A 22,210-nucleotide genomic window follows, 5' to 3' on the forward strand; every position below is an offset into this window, starting at 1 on the left:
CGTTTCTTTAGTGTCCAAGTTATTTGAGAAAATTATCATTATCAGTTTGAAGGAATACAAATATTCTTTAAAATAAGTAGTGATATTTTGACTATCATTTTCATAAATTATTTTCTGATAAACCATCATTGACCTTGACTCTCAAAATAGATCAATCCCAGGACAAATGTAAAGCAATGTAAAGCTGAAACGTATTTCAAATGGTAAGACTGTAGCTACATTTTATATTTTATAGAAGAATGACAGTTAAGTACACAGGCAATTATTTTTATTAGTAACAAGATTTAAATCAGCTTTAAAGGAGAACTGATGAATTCAAATACATGTTAACAGTCCTTTATAAAATTAATTTCTTCAGGAAAATCAGAGAGAAAAGTAACAGTCTTGAGAGCGGCTCGCTTCTCAATGCCAAGTTTGGCCTTTACTGCAGGTGTGCGTCTTACCTTTGCTCCATGCTTATGCAGCACTTCCATGACATCATTGTGAGCTCTTTCTGCTGCCACATGCAGGGGAGTCATGAAACTGTGGAGAGGAGAAAAGGGAAAGGTAATCTCCCAACTTTTATTGCATTTTCCCTTTAAGAATTGAACAACAACTTCTGCAATTACACTTACTCTTTATTTTTTTCATTAACATTTGCTCCTTTTCTAAGTAACAATTCTGTCACTTGTTTTCGTTTGGGGTGCAGAGAGGCCACAGCACAGTGCTGTAAAGTAAACAAAACTAAGTTAAAATAAACTTCTACTTAAAAGTAGATTTCTGAACTAAATACCATCTGCTGTTTAGAACACTGTTATCTCAAAATATATATTTTAGACTACAGAGATGATCAAAATTCCTCCTAAATACATTGGAAGTACAAAACACAAGCCTTTAAACCAAGGTGAAATTATGCTCTTGGTTAAGCATTAAGACAGACTTCTTTTCTTTTCCTTGAGCCAAGAAATAATTATCCACTATGTTTATTTATTTGAAGGTATCAGAATACTGCCTCTCCAAAGCTACAAAAACCTGTAACTGAAGTTTCAACTCAATCCTTCAGTAGGCTGCCAGCCACATAAGTCAGTATTTGTCAAACTCTCCCCAGGGGTACACCTAGCATCACAGGAGAATAAGTCTCCACGCCCAGGAACAGGCAAGAACGTAACAGATGCGTAAGAGCTCAGAGAGAGAAGTATTCTCAGAAATTTTATGTTTATATTAAAATTAAAAAAATGAAAAACTACTTCTTAATGAATAGAATGAATATTCCAAAAAAGCAGGTCAGGTTTATTCTGTGGCTTTGAGTGAATGCTGTGCAGCTGGAATGTATCTGAACCCCAGTGTGAGAGCCATATATTTAAGTGTACATACAATTGACCCATTTCGATTTGGTGACTCTTTTAATGTTGTTTTCAGCAGATATTGACGACAGTTTGACCTTTCTGTGCCAGACAGATGTGAGAGTGTTAACTGAAGCACATTTAGAGTCTGTGATCGAGGCATCACATATGCTTCAATTCTGAATTCAGGAGGAATCTAACCAGCCCTACGTCTGAAACTCAGTGTGGTCAATGACAAGGAAAACAAACTAATCTTTCTGGAAGTACACTAGAAGAAAAAATACGAACAGTTTTAAAAACAACTTGTATAGTCTGAACAAAAAAAAATCATAATCTTACCATTCTTCTATAATGATTGTAATAACGTAATGAATGCATTCTTTGAAGACAATTGCTCAAAAGGATGATACAAATATTTTTGAAAATATTTTAATCTTCTACAGAAAACAACTCTAGTATTTATCTAGCAGCCACAGGAAAAAGAAGATTCTATAGAGAAAAATCACATCTTGTATTCTATGAAAGCCCTGGCCCCAAAGGTAGATTTGTTATAATATGGTTGGGGAAAGACAAAGGTAAAAATAATACCCAAATAAAGGTTGAACAAATGTCTATTCTCTCACCCATAAAAGCAATCATCTCCCAAACCAAATTTAGAAATCACTGCAACCAATATTAAAATGCAAATTTCCAGCACTTCAGATACTAAAGTTACTTGAAGGTTTCTGAAATGAAAATCATATTTTGTGCTTATACTACTGTTATCCAAGGCATGGATTAACAATAAAATCTTACCAGGGCAGTTTCATGAGACTGTGGCTGTTTGAAATTAATGATTTCCAAAGCAAGTGTTTTTTTAACTTTGGCTAGGTCTGCTTCTCTGGCTGCTTGTAGTAAAGAATGACCTTTAAACTCATCTGTTAATGAAATAATGGTTGACATAAAAAAGATTTAAAATATTTAATAATCATTAGCAATGATTATAAAGAAAATTATTAATTTTAAATATTCCTCTATTTTAGCAACAGCAGCAACATGATGATATGATAATAAAGGTGCAAAGAATGAGCATGTAGGTTAATAAAAAATTTTGACAAATGTATGCTCTGAAATAAGATTGTTTTATACTTTTAAGAGTTCATAGAGATATACACACGGAGATACTCAATCCAGCAAAGTTTTAAAAAAAAGCAACCTAAATGTCCACCAAATGGAAACCAGTTAAATAATCTGTAAACACTTATAGACTTTAGAATACTTTATAGCCCTTAAACAAAAAAGATAGATCTATATATACTGACATGAAAGTATATGTTATTAAATGAAAATTCAAGCAGCAGAAGAGGAAGCATAGGTTGATCCAATTTGTTACTACTACTATTGCCACCACAACTAAATATAAGTAATGGTTAAAAAAGACATTTAGAGACATACTCATCAAAATACTAATAATGATTATATCTTGACACAGAGGAGGGAAGAAGTGAATTATGGGGGAAGTGCCAGAGTTTGAAAATTTTTCAAAGAACTATTTGTTATTTGCATAAGCAAGTAAGAGAGTTTTTAAAAAGGTATTTCCAAATCAATTGCATAAATACAAATCCAATACTCTTATTTATTAAAAACACATAATCTTAGTTTCTATGTTACAAATTTAGTTTGTATTTTGATATAACCAATTATTAACAAAAAGTTGAAAATTGTTCTAAAAAGATGCAAATGATGTGTGACCTAGTATACTATGTACCAATTCCAGGCCCACTCACATTCAGGCCTTTGTACCTGCCTCCTACTGAATTCCTTCCCTTTTCCTCTCTCTCCTTACCTTCGAGGGTCCCATCTCACTCCCTTCTCTCCCTCAAAAGACAGAGAGAAACACACAGAGACACATATGTGCACATACACACATGCTTTTTTCACTCATTGTTCAAGGTCTCAGTTTAGATACTTCGGATAAGCCTTCCTGATGTTCCCCATTACTGGGTTAGGGATCCTTCTTATGAAGTCACCCACACTTGCATTTAGCCTTATATCACAGGCTATGTCACACTGTCTTACTTGCTATGGCAGCCCCATCACCTAGCACAGTATTTGGCGTATAGTAGGTACTTGTATAGTAGGTATTTCTTGCATGAATGGGGAATATTTATAAAATAAGTCATGGCAGGTTCAGGACAAAAACCATTTTTATGTAACCTCTTGTTTAGTGGTACTTTATCATTGCTAAATTCCTCAAAGTTTAGGACTTTGAAATTTCAGAAACCCCAAAACAAGGTCAAAATGAAATGAAAGTAAGCCAGTATTTTGAAATAACAAAATTACATATTTTCATTTTAATGATAAAATTAGGGATAAAAGAAGTGAGAGAATGATAAACTGCCAGATGGGAGGAGAGGATCCTGGCAACTGCAAAAGAAGGTGATGCACCGAGAACTGATTTCAAGCAAAAAGTACTGCTTTGCTTGGGTCATCAGTCTAGAGAAATTTAAACTGAATTCAAATCATATTGGTCTTTTCTCTGATGACAAGTGTGTCATGATTATCAAAATGATAAAAGCAATTTTAAGTTCAGGAAAGGTGGCTCATAAGAAAATTAAATGGGGAAATTTATGAAAAACATAATAAGACTGTGGTATGAAGGAAATCAAGAAATGATGACACAATAATGCAATTAAACAGCATAATATTTTCTCAAATAACAAGAAGTAAAATACTCTTTACCTTTGCTCTTTAGGAAAAAAGTAAAGATTTCTGTCCAAATTGATTTTCAAATTTAAAATATTTTACTGACAAATACTCAAGATTAAAAAAACAAACCAGAAGATAGAAAAATCTATCAACTAAATAATTGTCCTTCTAAATGCAAAAGTTATATAAAGATTTATTTTTAAAACTTCAAAGAAGCTAAGTAGTTACAAAGAAAGTGGTAAGACTGCAAATTACTCAAACTTACCCTGAAAACTTAATATTTATAAAATGCCTTAAACGTTTCTCTTTCTGAAAGCATTTTGAAATAAGAATGAAAGCTAATTTAAGTATTTTCAGCTCCAATACGTGCAGTACCCAAACTACCTTGGTCGTTTGGCTTCATGAAAACAACAAATTAAAAGAAGATAAGAAAGAGCAGAAAAAAATGTGCGTAATGAAAACGCTATTACCCTGGGTAGGATCAAAATATTGTTTTTCTTTGTTTCCTGAATAATTTTCTAAAAAGCATTCTGTAACTGTGAACGCCTAGACTAAAGCGGTGGACATGACGATGAGATTGCAGTTAGAGAAGTGACAACTTGGTTAAATCCTTTTCTTCAGATAATTCCTTGGTAGAATCTTATTTAAAAAAATAAAGGAGATACTGACAAGGTTGAAAAGTACTCTAATTAGGGAACTTCTTCCTTTACAAAACTATACAAATTTAGGTTAAATCTTAATGTTTACATTGGAATCAGACAGATGAGCAAAACACAATGTAAAAACTCATTAATACTCAAGCTTTGCCAAACAATTATAAGGAAAATACAGTCAAATGGTAACACGGGGACAAAGCTGAGCCCAGGGTATAAAACTACAAAAGAAGGAAATTAGAAAAAGATAAAAAAATAAGTTTTTTGAGTTAACTTAAAGTCAATCTAATAACTTGCTGAGCACATAGTATGCACAACGCACTGGGCTAAATTGGGATTAGGTAGATATATAGGCCCAAACAAACGCCACCGACACATTTATTAGGTAACAAGGCATTGTGCAGGTGCTAAGAAGACAAAAAAATAAAACCAAAGGTCTTTCTAAGAATTTGAATTTCACTGGGAACACAGAACACACACAGAGAAAAATGAACTACATAATGCAAGATAACATATGGCAAGAGTCGTATGAGTGGGAGAGAGAATAAATGCACTTCTACAAGGATTCATTGCTAAGACATCTGCCCAGTTATAATCTGGTTTGTGCTGGCCTGTTATCTAGTGGATGTCATCTGTTCCAGTACCAAAATAAATTTAAATTTCCTCTTAAGATCAAAATTGCAAGGAATTCTTCCTGTTTTAACATAAACTAGTTTAAAATCTGTTTAAACTTAAATGACGTTAGTATCACTTTGACTATGCCTTTTTCTAAAGTTATCATTTAAGATTTTCTCAGGCATTTAAATTCAGTTATCTGACTCTCAATCCTAGATGTAAAGACTCTTAAAATAGGATCAGTGAAAAATTAGGTAGGTAACATCTACTTTAATTTAAACCTGAAATGCCCACATGCAGAATTAAATATATCTCAGTATTTGATATGACAACTAAATGTAATGTTGGCATCCTGAATGAGATCCTGGAACAGAAAAAGGACTTCAGGCAAAAACTAAGGCAATCTGAATAGAGTACGGCCTTTAGTTAATAATGTATCAATATTGGTTCATTAATTGTGACAAATGTCCATACTAATGTAAGATATTAATAGTAGGAGAAACTGGGAATGGGGTATATGAGAAGTCTCTGTCCTACCTTTGTAACTATTGTGTAAATCTAAAACTATTCTAAAACAAAGAGTTTATTTAAAAAACATGCATATATATATATATATATATATATATATATATATATATATATGTATCTGTATTTGAGAAGATTACTTCCACCAAACCATAATTTGGGCAAGTGAGTACACTTGGGCCCTAAGACACACAAGAAATAAAAATATGATTATGCAACCTTGCAGGGATTGGGAAACAGTAGTCGCTCAATAATGTCAGATATTATCTACTATTACCAACAGCACAAGAAGAAATCTCTGTGAGCTCAGAGATTTTTTTCTGGTTTGTATACTGCTATATTTCCAGTGCCTGGCACACAGCAGGTATTCAATAAATGGTTATTGATTGACTCATCCTCATTAGCTTTAAAAAAAGGAAACAGTACATAATTAGAATTAGGCTTAAATAAACACAAAATGCATATAGTGTATATATATATAAGATTCTGTGGGATTCATGAAGAAAAGTAGATGATCAGAAATAAGGATTATAAACCATCGTACATGTAAGATTAGAAGGACATTATCTAAGTTAGGCAAAATGGCAGCCCTAAGAACTAAACAAAAGTGAGACATTCCAATCTACAACAAGCAGTAGTGATTTTGGGATATAAACACGTACAAGTCAGTCTCTCCCGGAGCTCAGGCGTTGGAGCCATATCCACAGCACTTTTGCCATGGCAGTTGACTAATGTAGGATCGGCACCATGGCTAAGTAACAAAGAGCAGACTTCTACACGATTCTTGGAAGCAGCCTCATGGAGTGGAGTAAACTGCCAGAGATCCATGGCATTAACACAAGCTCCATGCTAAATTGAGAAAAAAAGTTTTAGGTTAGTAAGCATCTCGCTGGATTAAATAAAACTCAGAAGACATTTATTTCACTGTAAATTTCAGTTATAACTCTTTGAAATGTCAATAAGTGTTTTAATTTCAGCTTTTAAAAACAGCTTAAACTGTTTCAAAATTTTTAAGGCAACAGAAATATTTTTAAAAACTATTTTATTCTCTTAAAAATCTTACTGGCCCAAAAAAAACCCCAGGAAAACTCATGACAAGTGCAAAAGAAGCAATGATGTTCAATATCTTTAATTTCTCTTACCTTTAGTAGCAGTTCTGTAACTTCATAATGTCCATACGAACATGCATTATGAAGAGGTACAAGTCCACTAAATGAAAAAAGGCAAATTAAAATACTGAAATTTCAAACAACTTGTGGCCATTTCTATGCCAAAAAGTGTTAAGAAACAAAAATCTAAAACATCCCAGTACAATTTTAATAAAAAATATTTAAAAGTATTTAATAAAAGGATATATAGCATAACTAATGTTCAACCTTTTATATTTATCTTGCGTTTTGTGTATATAATCCTTAAATATAATGATAAAAACACAAGTTAGAAAAACATTTAGGTGAAAGGAAGAAATATGTACTATTGACAATTGCATGCTTTATTATTTATAGAAAATACATGTTGATAGTGAAGTGAAATATTCCTACCATTTTATTTCACTTTCATGGTAACTTCCAGCATAAGAGTTAAGTATCCAAACTGTTACAACTTGCATATCAAAGCATCATTCTACAAGACCCCCTTTTTTTGTGGTGTACTTCTCTTGATGACTCACCTATTGTACACCCATCTGTTTTCAGACATGCACAAGGAAACAAAGATGTACAAGAACATCAGGCATGTGTGCCCCTATGCTACTGGGACACCATTCACATATGGCACAAAACCTGGCGCAGGCAAGAGAGAAACACAGCACCGAAAAGAGCAGATTTGAAATGATTCCTCTCCTGATAATTGCCTCAAGTACAGAGTTCTTTCTTCGTTTCTACGTTTTCTGACATGGAGAGGGGGCAAAGTGAAAGAAACCCTCCTCCAGGGCTTCTCTTCTTCACATTGCCAGTCACAAGAGTGCAATATGAATCTACTTCACTTGGGTAGTAAGGTCAATTATCTTTTAGATCTTAAGGTGGGATAATGAGAAATGTTAGCCCATCACATAGGAAAGTAGACCTGACTCATATGTCCCTAGAGACTAGACAGGAAACTGGTACAAAGTTTTCCAAAATTCAGCTATTCATAAAATAAATGACAATTGCTTTCTTGTTCTCAGCCAACCTCCTCCCATATCAACCTTCAAAAGGACCTTTTAGGTTTTCTCATTTTAGATATCCAAGATTTCATCAGGAAAAAAACCCAAATTAGATTATTGTATACTTATGATTTTGGTTATTAATAAGAGATGATCCTTTCATATCTGATGACTATGATAGCTATGTTACTGGATTATCAGAATTTTCAACTTCTCTATCTTTCTGAAATGCAACTGAAAAGGTGAGAAATAAGAATTGTAATTGAGAGAAACATTTTAACTTCAAATAACAGAACTGTAATAAAATTAAACTAATTTAGGAAATTATTATGAGAAGAATCCTTAATAAGTAGAAACATGAACATAAAGTCAAATCAAAGTTGTGAACATTCTTAAAATGCTACACAGGCTGTAAAGATATGGGATACACGACTTTCGTTGTCTAGTGCTCAAAAACCTTAGTGAATCAGATGTTGAAAATAAAGCATAATAACCCATGAGCAAAACCATCCAAGGGAAGAAAGCAATATGCCTACCCTTTGTCTTTAGCATGAACATCAGCACCATGCTGCAGAAGAAGCTGAACTATCCGAACTCTGTTGTAGCCTGCAGCCAGGTGTAAAGGAGTAGACTAGAAAAGAGAAAAACACGCCCCCTTCTTCAGGTAAACAATTCTTGCTTTACCATTTAATCAGTATTTATTTAGGTTTAAACACAATGAATGTTAACATACACAGAAAATAATGAGTTGAAATGCCAAAAATTCACATTACATACTTGGATGAGAGACAATTCGCTCACCTCAGGAGTAAATTCTAACTTCAGTGCCATCCACCTATTTCTCCTGTGTTTTTCAAGGCCTTCAGTCATCCAGTCCTACCCTACCCACTCTAAATTATTTCTTACTTCTTTCCATAAAGAACCACTCTCACAGTTCTGAGAAGACATGTCGGGGCTCATATTTCTCATAACTGAAAACAGTTTTCCTATCCTACTTAAGTCCTGATTACCTTTCAAGTTCTAACTTTAATCCCAATTCTATCACAAAGCCTGACCTAAAGAGCTAGCTCTCAAAATTTCTCTTTAATAGGAAAGATTGAAAAGCATCTCTAAAGAATATTTGAAGAAACTTTAGTGGAAACAAAAAGGACAATGGACCACATTCATTCCATGTGGCTGCTAGCAATGAGTCAAAACTAATTTCCTACACTGGATACAATGACATATGCCAAGATAGTATTTAACTCTTCTATTCTATGCACTACATATGCAGTACAAATACAAGAGAAAATACAGTTTCTTCCCAACTAATTTCTGCCACATTTTAATTTCAACTAAGTTATTAAAAGGCTCTTTGGTCAAATTTAATATGGTAATTAAAATAATCAAACCTCACCTTTTTTTAAAAAATCAGAAATAACTATTTTAATTACAAGCTTCTCTGCAACCATAGCAATTTTTCCACCTTTGCTCATTTACTTAAAGTTAACTACTATAACAGCTTTTCACACAGGGTCTAATATACTTTAATGCACTCTCATTTTTCCTGTCTTCTATTTGGGCTTTGAGATTTAATAAGATTTCAATTTATTTTCTTTACATACTCCAAATGTCAAGATACAAAAGAATTACTAAATACTGTATTACCTATTACTGCTTTCAAGGCACTCCATACATTTTTACATATTCTGACAGTCTCCAAGTTTAGGAAATATTCTGAGCAATACACAGGAATAAGGAGGAGACCAAGCAGATTAGAAGAGTCCTGAATAGGAAGTCAGGAAACTTGATGATGAGTTTGAAAAAGTCACGTTACCTATGTATTTCAGCTTCTTCACATGTAAAATAGAGATAAAATCAACTATCCTAGCTATCTCAAAAATGCGTGAAAATAAAGTTTTCTCCCACATATAAACACTTATAAAATGGAAAATGTCATATAAAAATAGATCATTAAAATTTTTGTATCATCAAACAACATGCCCATCCAAGTTTCTGCTTTCTGATACACATCAAAGGTTATTGCAAATAATACCTCCACAGAATATCAAGTTATTTTCAGGACTTTTGTTCCCTTTACTTCAACATTTTGAAGACGTTGCTTCACTATCTTCTGGCTTGCAATGTTTCAGGCTAGACGTCTGCCAACATCCTTATCTTTGTTCCTTTGTACATGTGGTTCTCCTCGGATACTTTAATATTCTCTCTTTATCACTGGCTTTAAGCAATTTGCTTGTGATGTACCTTGGTATAGTTTCAACTTTTGTGTGTATGCTTGGGGCTTGCTGAACTTCTTGGATGTGTTGTTTACAGTTTTCACCAAATTTGGAAAACTTTCAGCTATTATTTCTTCAAATATTTTTTCTGCCCTCTCTCCCACCATTCTCTCCTTTGGGGATGACTCCAATTATATAGACATTAGTTGCTTTCAAAGCTTGCTTTTAAGCTTTGTTAAGTGGGACCAGAGCACATATTAATACCCAGTGGACATGGTATAGTTGAGGAACAACAAAAACTTCAGTGGCTAGGTGGAGAGTATGAGATTGGAGGAGACTCTTAAGAACACTGAGGAAGCCCTGAAGGACTTGAAGCGGAAAATTACTTAAGACTGGACTTTTGGAAAGATCACTCTAGCTATTCTACAGAGAATAAAGTGGAGAGGGAGGGCAAACCTGATGACAGGAAGACCTGAATAGAAGACAGGACTAATCCAGCAGAGACAATGACAACATCACTTAGCAAATGGCAGCGGCATCTAAGCAGAGGTAGCTGAGCTAGGAGAGTGGATGAATTCACAGGGAGAGTGAGTGCAGAACAATCTAGATGAGACTTTCCAAGGAGTCATTTTCATGTGGATGCTAATTATGCAAACTGAATAGTATCACTAGAAGGCACATAAAAACTTTGTAAAATGCATGCAATAAATTTGAGGAAATGGTAGAAAGCAAAAAGAAAAAGTACAAATTGAGAACAGCGGATGATTTAAACAAGCTTACACTACTAAGAGCCCAGAGATTTTTCCTCTAGAAAAAAATTTACAACTAAACATTATACACCAAATGCTATCTTCTGATGCAAAGCAATTAAAATCATGTGGTCTAGGACTAAATTTAGTGAATAGTTACCACATCGTGCCAACTTTACACTTCAATTGCCAAATGGCAAAGCAATGATAAAAGTAATTTGCTAAATGCTAGGATAATTAACAGAGTGTAATTTGGGTTTTGAAAAAAATAAAGCAGATCCATTTGTAAAATACTCAAACATGTTACTTGATAATTTCATGGTGGTTGTAAACCAGTAAACACAGGAATCAAGCATTTAAGACATCATTATACACAGGACAGAAATCAGTGCCTGGTTATATACCTCAGATTTACTTTTAAAACAGATATTTTTGTTGAGAATATTTAAAAAGTCAAACACATAGAACGATAAAGTATTAAACAACTGCAAACACAAAAACTCTAAAAATCTATGTATTATTCTGCTGTAAGAGAAATGTTATTACTAATATTTTCACATTGTAAAATGTTTACAGAAAAAATAATCCTTACTTAAAGAAATCCTCTAATTAAAAATTTTCTGTTTGAAATCAGGCCATAAGAAAAAACAAACATATAAATCTATCTTTGTCTTTTATGATATAGACTTGCAGCATAGTGCAAAGCATTTAAGACGGCTTTAACTTATCCTACACATACATGCATACCTAAAACAGTGACAATTGACAACTCTATTATAAAACTGTGGACACAACATTAACACTAAGTCCAGGCAGCATAATATAAGGAAATGAGTAAAGGCTTTTAAGTCTTGGGTTTGTATTCTTGCTTTGTAAAATTTACAAGGTATGTGGCTTTGGACTATTTTCTTAATGTCTCTGAGCCTTGGCTTCCAATATCTGTTAAAATGAGAATTCCTAACATACAAGACTATTTTATAGATTAAAGATAACTCTATAAAGCACCTAATACAGTATCACATAGAAAAAGCTCAACAGACGGTGGTTATTACTTATTATTACCTTATGAAGTATCTTACGCACCAATAAGAAGTTGCTTCTTATTGGTCACTTATCAGTCCTCATCTTACTTTACCTATCAGCCTTATTTAACACAGCCGATCACGTCTTCCTTCTTGAAATGTTTTCCCCCTTGGTATCCAGGACACCTAGATACCTAGCTCACTGTCACTCTTCAGTCTTCTTTCCCAGTTGCTCCTCCTTTTCTTAACATGGGAATGCTCCAGGACTGTGTCCTTAGACCTCTTTTCTTCATTAGCTATACTCATTCCTTTGGTGATCTCATGCACTCTTGCAGCTTTAAATAACATTCAAGCACTGACAACTCCCCAGTTATATCTCCAGCTCAGTCTTCTTTGCTAAACTCCAGAGTCTCATAAGCTAACTTCCTACTTGACATCATCATATGGATATACAGGAGACATCTCATGCGCATCATGTCCAAAACTGAGCTCCTAGTTTTCCTCCGAAAACCTACTCTGCGGAATTTCCTATTGCTATTAACGGCAACTCATGTCAAACACTTTGAAAGTCTTTCTTGATTGTTTTCTTTCTCTCACACACTCTGCTCACTGCATCAGACTATTTCTATTGGCTCTAACTCCAGAATCCAATTACTTCTTACCACATGTACTGGCATCACCCTGGTCTAAGCCACCATCCTCTCTCCACTGGTTAATAGCATCAGCTTTCTATTCAGCCTCCTTACTTCTAGCATAATCCCCTTAGAGTCTAGGCACATGGCAGCAGAGCGATCCTACTAAAATAAGTTAGAGATACCAGTCCTCTGCTTACAATCTTCCAGTGGCTCTTTACCTCACTCTAAGTAAAAGCTAGTCTTTATAATGATCTAGAAGGCCACAAGCGATCTCTCTGAATACACCCAACTTGCTGACCTCATCTTTTACTCTGCTCCCCTTGGTTCACTCCACATAGCTCAAGTGCCATAATTATTAATTAGCTGAAACCACTGGGAATTAAACTATACTAATAAGTGAAATATCTTCTGAAAAACTTAAAGGCCTCCCAGTAACAAATACTTTCCCACTTAAATTTAATTTCACACATGACTTCTTAACAAATCCAAAGAACAATGGAAAAAAATATTACTGAGGATGAAATACCAAAATAAAAAATCTTATAGATACACAATGCATTAGCTTTGGAAGACCTATATATTATTATGTACCCAGAATATAAAAATTTAATTTCTAGATCATTTTTTTTCCATTGAGCAAAGAAACCATGATAACAATGTCTCAAGATTTAAATGTATTATTACATATTCAATCCTAAGGGAATTTTAGCATTTACATTTTAACACAAAACATTGTTCACAAATGACTGCTGGGTACAGGGGAAATGGTTTCTTAATCTGATAGTGCTGAGAAAGATTCTGAAGTTACCAATTGTCATATAGACAGAATATCCCAATCTTTTAGGAAGCATAAAATAGTATAAAAACTAATTCTTAATTTCTTAAGACTATTATTATTATGCTATTTTTATAAAGTACGAGCTTAGGGGGATTCCTTGAACAAGACTTTAAAATGAGATTCCAAAAATCCAATACTCCAAATAATTATCTCCTTTCCTCTTGTTCTCTCTTTGAACACTTTTTTTGGCAATAAAAATACAGAAAATATTGCTTAAGACTGGTCCTAAAACTATCTGCCACAATCTTTTACTTAACACTTGTCACAAAATAATATTTATTTGTCTGTCTCCTCTAATTCACCATGAGCTCATTGAGAATGGAGAACATATCTTAATTTTATGTTTTGAAGGCTGAACAGAGTACCTCATATATTGTAGGATATTAAACACAATGAAAGTTATTGTCAGCTTTTGATTTACATTACTAAAAGGGAACAGAGGGCACGAATAATCCAGCTGGGTGACTTTAAATCTGTGTGAAAGAGTTACACCTACATTTCAACAAAGGCCTGTGTGATGTTTGCTGTACTCCCTAAGAAAGAACAAAACCACAACTGTGAAGCCATGGTGTAAGTCATCAGAGAGCTGCCTAACCTCATGATGTATGGTGTATTTTGGTTTTCTTTAAGATGAAAGTCCAGTTTGACCTAGATCAAATTTTGTGGGATTTTCAAGACTAGGATGACCAACTTATCCTGGTTTGCCCAGGACTTTCCTGGACCCAGGAAATCCAATCATCCCAGGCAAACAGGGATAGCTGATCACTCTACTCTAGCCAGACTTCATGTTGAATGAGTTTCTTGGTTTCTGGAGCTGTCCAAGTCAGAAAACTGTGTGTGTGTGTGCACTTGCATGTCCATGTACCCATGGCCAAGTGCACATATACATTCTGAATAAGGCAAGACGTTACTTTATCAAATTAGGAAAAGAATTCTATTAAGAGTTGGCTCAAGAGATGACAAAAGATACTTCTCTTTCCATCCAACAATTCATTTCTTCAAAAGACTTAAGTGCAGTCTTTCTCAGTTCCATACTATAATGGAATATACAATATATTCAATAATATAACAAACTATTTGAATTCTTCCTTGAGACTCTTGCTCTACAGTTACAATTACAAAATAGTTTCAAAAGATAAAACTTTAGATCTTTTCAGCACTCAGGTACTAATCACCCAGATTCAACAATCATTAATTATTAAGACTTTGTTACGCTGGCTTCTGCTGTCTCTTTTATTTTCTCCACTGAAGTATTCTGAAGCAAAATTCAAGACACTGTAACATCTCACCCCACATACTCCTGTAAGTGCCTCTAATAATTATGGGCATTTTCTTTTAAAATCCCACTGCTGTTATTACATCTGACAAAAGAGTGGTAAATCTTTGGTATAATCCAATGTCCATGTCAGTATTCAAACTTCTCAACTGTCTCAAAAACTTTTTAAAGTTGGTTTGCTGGGCATCAGGATCCATACATTTGGTTATTGTGCCTTTAATTAAGTCTCCCTATGTCTACAACTGTTTTCATCCCTCCTTTTCTTCTTTTTTTCACAATACTGACTTGTTGAAGAAATCTTGTTATGTGTTCTCTTTCTCGTATGATTATTTAACCTGTGCCTATATATTCTGTATTTCATGTAAATTAGAAGTTAATTTTCCTCCTTCAAATGAAACCTTTTCGGCAAGAATATTTCATAGATACAATTCATTTCACATAGTATCACATGAGGTGACATATTATGTCTGAATAGTCTACTCTGAGTGACAAGATGGGTCAACGTACCAACAGTTTTGTAAGTACTACCTCTCTGAACTCCTGAATCCCAGATATCATCTTTGCAACATTCTTAAGTTCCTGTCATCTTTTTATAAACAAACACAAAATCATTAAACTTAAAAATTCCAACACTCATTTCTACTTTTTTGGACATGTAAAAACATGCTTTTTCAGATCTGATTTCAAAAATGAGGTACAATGTATATGTATTTAACTGGTCTCAATTAACAATTACTTAACATTTACTCACTATTTCCTCCTCAAGAGAATTCTCTTTTAAATTATAAACATAATACACTCCCCTCTAAAATAATATAAAGTAAAATGTTCTCTCCATTTCTCCCTCTAGTCCAGCAAACCCCTTTACCAAAGGTAACCACTCTTTAAATAGTAGCATAAGTATTATTTAGATATTTTCTATGTATATCAATGTGTGTTTTTCTCTTGAGTTTCTTTCTGTTGCTGTTTTTGTCACAGAAATGGATCATATTATATTCTTTTGCAATATTTTTTGTCTATTAAAATATTAGTACATATAGGTCTACCTTCTTCTTTGCATAGTCTTTCCATTATGTAGCTATACTGTAATTACTCACCCGTCACCCCTAAATAGACACTTAGGTTATTCCATCCCTGCTCTATCTTAACAATACACATCTCATTCAAACTTATCACTTGGTTAAGCTTGATCAGTATTTGCTTTCCTTCTAAAAAAATACTATATCAGCCATTAATACAAAATTCCCAGGAAAATATAATAACCACATAATCAGAGCTTATTAAAGTTCTTTCAGGCACAGCAATATGATTAATCTGCTTTCTAGGTATAGTTAAGAAGTTCTTTGAGACAGTGATACTTAAATCAGAATCCAAACAAATTAAAAGCTAGAGAATCGATATGGGCAAGAGTCCATGGAAATAAATATATCTCATCTCTGACGTCCGTCTTTTGAAAGGATATTTTAAGTAGGACCATAATGAAGATAAGACAGCCTCCTTGAAGTTTCTCAACTTCTATTATAAAGAGAATTTAAAAGAGAAACTGTCTGGAGAATGAAAATTGATGAGCCAAAGTAGAAATAAATTAAAAAATATTTTATTTACACCTTTCTCAAAAACCGTGCCTCCTTTAACTTGTCTCTTCTACAGAATACACATTACTAGATCCTCTTATAATGATGTTTTCTTTCCCAGTATGAGTCTTCTCCTCTGGTCCTGGGCCTCTTGGTCAATGGTTCTCTAAAGCACAGTGCTTAGAGCTAAACACACCAACACAGATACAGTCTTGTCACAGTGGACTACATCCAGGATATTACTTTTCATTAATAGACATGATAGTACTCCATAACCTAAGAGCATTTAACATATTAATGTTTTTAAGTCACAATCTCTGTAATGGGGGGAGTTAGGTGACTATAGTACTAGTTTCCTCACAGAGTTATTTTAAGGCTAAATGAAATGGAAGATATAAAAACGTTTTGAAAATACAAAGTATTTTATTGAAAATAATAGCTAAAAGCTACTGGGTACTTTCCATATACCAAGCACTGTTCAAAGTATACTATATGTATTAACTTATTTATTTTATACAACAACTACCAGAGCTAGAAACTATTATTCTCCCCATACAACAAATGGGGAAACTGAAGAACAGGGGGATCAATGCAATAAGTTAATAGCAGAGTCGGAGATCATACCCACATAGTCTGACTTCAGCACTCTCATTGTGCCTTCTTTCTTCACCTCTGGCTGGGCCCTCGGGCTCCGGAGAGGATGCTCAGAAATGACTAGGGTGGCGGAGTGGCAGGGAGAGTGACTCGAGGGGAGCAGGGACTGCTCTGGTAGTTCTGACTACTTCAGCACTGGGATCCACAGGACACCACGTACCAAACCCTATCAACAATGAGAGTGTGACCATACCATTGGATGAGCACCCCAGAAATGGAGGACTTCTTAACAATAGAAGTTGTCTAGAATAATAAGTTTTGGAGGACAAGGCAGAATAACAGAATATTGAAACTGGTGAAGATAATTTATCTGCCTCTTTCCTAGTGCAGGACTTTTCTATGCATCTCTAACAGATAGTCATTTGGTCTCTTCTTGAACTAAACCCCTCCAGTTGCCTCAACTGCTTCTTCCAGAATAATTTCCTGACTTCCTTCCCAGTCACCCTCTGGCTGGTCAATATACTTCCTTAAAGCAAGAAACCCTAAATTCAGCACTAACTGCAGATATGGTCTGGTCCAAACCAGAGAGCTCTCATTTTTTAAAAATGTACTCAAGCAGAGCCAGATGACGACATGTCCGAGTTATCAGGGTGAAGGTTCCAGCACTGCACTGAGAGGGCGGACTAGCTGCACCACCGGGCTGGCCCCTCTACAAGTTTTTAAATGCCTTAGGTTTCTTCCTAAAAATGACTACATATGTTACCTTAGAGAGGGAAGAACACCCTCTCTAAGGCTGTGAAATATCAGTCACTATATACCTCTGTTCTTGTAGTCTATCTGGAACTCGTAGCATCTTATTTAGAAGAGGACTACAAGAACAGAGGTATATAGTGACTGATATTTCACAGCCTTAGAGAGGGTGTTCTTCCCTCTCTAAGGTAACATACGTAGTCATTTTTAGGAAGAAACCTAAGGCATTTAAAAACTTGTAGAGGGGCCAGCCTGGTGGTGCAGCGGTTAAGTTCGCACGTTCCGCTTTGGCAGCCCAGGGTTCGCCGGTTTGGATCCTGGGTACGGACATGGCACAGCTTGGCATGCCATGCTGTGGCAGGCATCTCACATATAAAGTAGAGGAAGACGGGCACAAATGTTAGCTCAGGGCCAGTCTTCCTCAGCAAAAAGCAAAAAGAGGAGGATTGGCAGCAGTTAGATTAGGGCTAATCTTCCTCAAAAAAAAAAAACTTGTAGAATTTATAAAATAAAGTTTTTGTACCTCAACTGCCCTATAGTAAAAATTAATTTTTAAAGTGAGAATACAAAGGACTATCTTTATTTTAAGTGTATGTATTGGTAAGAGAAGGATAGAGGAAAGGAAATAGACAGGAGGAATAGGAAATCCATAGGGTAATCTTTTTGAGAATAAAGCTCTGAATGCCAACTTAATTTTAACTTAACATTATCATTGTGGAAACTCCAAGGGGATTCTTCAATAGCCAGAAATTTGTTTTTCTCTTTGCCAGTCTCAGAATCAGCAGAAGAATTGAAATGTATGCATGAAAATGAGTTTGAAGCATCCTCTCACAGGGTTTGTACGAGGAAAAGAAGAAAAGAATGCTTGGCACGCTCAGAAGGTGCAACATGAATTTTGCATTTTTGCATTGCTTACCGAGAAACAGCTGGCAGACTTTATGGAAACCAGGTTTCTTGGTGTGATAGTAACCTGATGTTTCATACTTTTAAGGAGAAAAGTTTTCACTCTACCCAAACCTCACATGAATTCCTTTTTATAGTTAATATTTCCAATCTTAGTTTTTCAAATTTAAACATCAAAGATTCTCACTAACATTCAACAGATAGATGACTTGTTCTTAAAACAGGAAACAAGCTACACCAATGGGTACTGAAAGATTATTTATGAGGAAATCATCCCCCCTTAGATCATTAGATGGTCATTTTAACTGTGTAAACTGGGAGAATGAGAATTCTGTTCGCTGATTTTAATGTGGTTAAGAGCTCTAGGACTTGGGAGATACGATGGCACCTCAAAGTTCCCTCAGTAATAAAGTCTGTGTTGTTTCTGAGTTTGCATATGTGAATTTGGCAGCCAAAGGAGCCAGGAGCAGAGATCTCTAGCTGTTTCCTGCCCACAGCCCCCTTTCCCCAGTTCCAACAGGTACTGACCCTCCTTGAAACTAGCAGATTACTTAATGGGCATTTTTAGGGTATTCAGAGTAGGGTATTATCATGTTACTATTAAAAAATTAAAAGCAAAAGAGGGAACATTTTTTCCAAATTTACTAACTTGGCTACCCAAATATGCAATTTCAAGTAATTATGCATGATACAGTGTTTTTAAAGTTCTACTACTGATGCCAGTCTTCGTAGAGAAAGATGTTTTTTTATTAGTCACTGAAAACAATCTTTTTTTTTTTAGGATTTTATTTTGCCTTTTTCTCCCCAAAGCTCCCTGGTACATAGTTGCATATTTTTAGTTGTGAGTCCTTCTAGTTGTGGCATGTGGGACGCCACCTCAGCATGGCTTGATGAGTAGTGCCATGTCCGTGCCCAGGATTCGAACCGGCGAAACCTTGGGCCGCCGAAGTGGAGCGCGCGAACTTAACCATTTGGCCACGGGGCGGCCCCTGAAAGAAATCTTCTCTTAAAAAGAATATTATGAAGATTCTTGATACTTTTAGAAACTCCCTTTTATAATTCTAATTTAATTGAGAAGTGAGTGAATGGATGAATATGCATGGTGGGGGGAGGGAAGTAAGCTTCCTGAGCAATTATACTTGTTTTAAAAAAAAAAAAAGTGATACAAAAATAACCAGATGTTATAGACTGAATGTTTGTGTCCCCCTCTCCCCATAACTCAGATGTTGAAGCCCTAACCCTCGATGTGATGCTATTTGGAGACAGGACCTTCAGGAGGTAGTTAAGGTTAGATGAGGTTTTGAAGGTGGGGCCCTCATGATGGGATTAGCGCCCTTATAGAGAAGAGACACCCAAGAGCATGCTTCCTTTCTCAGCAAGAAAGAAGCCCTCCGCAAGCCAGGAAGAGAGCCCCTCATCAGAGGCCGACCTCACTAGCACCTTAATCTTGGACTTGCCAGCCTTCAGAATTGTGAGAAACTAGTTTCTCTTGTTTAGACCATCCAGTCCACGGTATGGCAGCCAGAGCTAAGTAAGACACCACGTAACTGGTACACAATGAATTAAGAAATTAATAGTTGATATTGATTTCATATTGTGGCCAAACAACTGTTTCTAACAATGCTAACTCAAAGCTATAGATAATTTCAAAGTTCTCAAATCCATAATTAACTCTTCGCTTTTTGCACCTTCTCATCAGGTGAGAAGAGTTTCTGAAATCAGATTTCTTTTTGTACCTAAGGAAGCCTTTTTACACACTAAAGTTCACCCTTTACTAAAAGGATTTAAGAACTTTCTGCGAATCCTCTACTGTCAACTTATATAAACTGAACAGTTGAAGCCAAAGAGATCATTAAGCCAAAGAGATCATAATGAAATCATAACCATTATAGGGCTATGTAATAACTGATACATAGAAATATGTAAATCCCACGACCCAGCATCGCACTCAGCTGAAGAGCTAGGACACCTGCAATGCCACTGAAGTTCCTTTGTGTTTCTTCCTGATCCTCTCCTGCCACTCTGTCAGATGGATGTTGTTCAAGCTACTGCTGCAGCTGTAACGCACCCTGCCCTACACAGTCTGGTTTACCAGTAGAGACAGAAAAAGCACTTTAACCTTAGATTCTCACCATTTTAATGGATATACTGAAGCGTCACTCTTGTAATTTGGCTTCTAAATCAAATTATAATAATGAACCATACTCACAACAAAATGCTTTAGTACTCACTCCTTTTGTATCCCTCAACGAGCCTAAGGTTGCAAACTGCAGGACACTTGTGCCTACTGGATATGAGTATAGACAAACCAAAGTTAGGAGGAGGGCGGCCAAGCGGAGCCAAAAGGAACTCTTAAGTTTTACCACCTGCTTTTTACCACGGGTCCCTCTCCACTAAAAATTATTTTCTCAAAGAGAGAAACAGAGCACAGTTGGCATGGGTACTAATTACTCTCACCAGCAGAAATGTCATACTTGACAAAATAGAGACTGTTTTAGTAGAAGAGATTCCCGAATGAAAAATAAAAAAGACATTTTCAAGCCCTTATTGTTACAAAATGAATATACACGAGCATAAGGATTTTACACAATATATCCCAACATAAGCAGGCAAGAAAACTTGCTCGAAGGGATTCCTGCATGACAATAACACACGCATTGCTCAGCAAGATGCACTTTAAAGAAGTGGTTTGATTAGACATATAATTAAACCTAGAGTATGTGAAGAGTTCCCGAATGCAGACTTACTGCATTTTGACCTTCTTGTAATCCCAAGTAACATCTGAGCTAGGATCCATAAAAGTTGGAAATTAAAAAATGGTGTGACCTTTTATCTACCAAGTTTTGGTAAGAACAAAAGAGGATGATAAAGGCCAATCAAGACCACAGGGAGCCGGCATGTGTCCTCAAGTAATGCCAACACTTTCTTAAAGGGAAAAGAGGATCCATATGAACTTTATTCCAGACACCACAAGTGTTTTATGTAGCGTGACTCTACAGACTTTTACATAATCCAAGTCTGGATTACTGGTAATCACTACTAACAGTGATGAAAAGTAAATAACAAAATACATTACAGTCTTAAAATGTTAGAGTTGAAAGGTATTTCAGAGCTCACGTGGCCCATACTCTTCATTTTTTAGGCTAAAAAATTGAGAACTCAGAGATATAATAAAACTTGCCATGATCACACAGCTAGTAATAATTTTAACTTAAAACTGGGTCTTCTAGCTTCAAGTTCCTGCTTTTTCACACAATACCATGACCCCAAAAGATGCACATGGAATTATTTTTTTGCATTCTTAGGGGGAAAAAATCTTATATTCTAAGATATAAATTCAAAATAATTAAACATAGCTAGAGAAATAAATCTATCTGGGGATTTATTTTAAAATCTTCACTTATTATTCCAAGCAGCTATGCAAGAACCATATTCAGTAATCCATCTGAGAAAAGATGTAATCTTTCTTGCCCAATAGCTAATAAGCATTAAATTAGATTTTCTTATAGTAGTGGTATTTCAGTTATCTATTACTAGATAACAAACCACCCCCACAATGGTGAGTTACCTGGAGGCTCTTCTGCTCTCTGTCGTATGAGCCAGGGTGCTGGGATGGGTGATGTCACCTGGAGGCTGGAGTGGGAGCTCAGCAAAGGCTAGAATGTCTGAGATGCCTGGATGGTCATACTCATTTAGAAGCTTAACTG

General features: G+C 35.2%; 1 protein-coding gene across 2 annotated transcripts in view; it reads right to left on the reverse strand.

Annotated features, from left to right (window-relative positions):
• TNKS (tankyrase) overlaps positions 1 to 22,210 on the reverse strand; it is a 198,735-nt gene that overhangs the window by 58,044 nt on the left and 118,481 nt on the right. For both annotated transcript variants that reach the window (XR_011498859.1, XM_014830978.3), the window contains exons 6-11: positions 8,483 to 8,577; positions 6,946 to 7,012; positions 6,466 to 6,652; positions 2,118 to 2,239; positions 615 to 706; positions 444 to 522 (exon numbers count right to left, since the gene is read on the reverse strand). Coding sequence is in view for 1 of the 2 variants with exons in the window: in XM_014830978.3 (XP_014686464.2) it covers positions 444 to 522; positions 615 to 706; positions 2,118 to 2,239; positions 6,466 to 6,652; positions 6,946 to 7,012; positions 8,483 to 8,577 (642 nt within the window). In the remaining variant the exon portion in view is untranslated. The remainder of the gene's footprint in view (positions 1 to 443; positions 523 to 614; positions 707 to 2,117; positions 2,240 to 6,465; positions 6,653 to 6,945; positions 7,013 to 8,482; positions 8,578 to 22,210) is intronic.

Source organism: Equus asinus, chromosome 27 (assembly GCF_041296235.1).
Source record: "Equus asinus isolate D_3611 breed Donkey chromosome 27, EquAss-T2T_v2, whole genome shotgun sequence".
Lineage (NCBI taxonomy): Eukaryota > Metazoa > Chordata > Mammalia > Perissodactyla > Equidae > Equus > Equus asinus.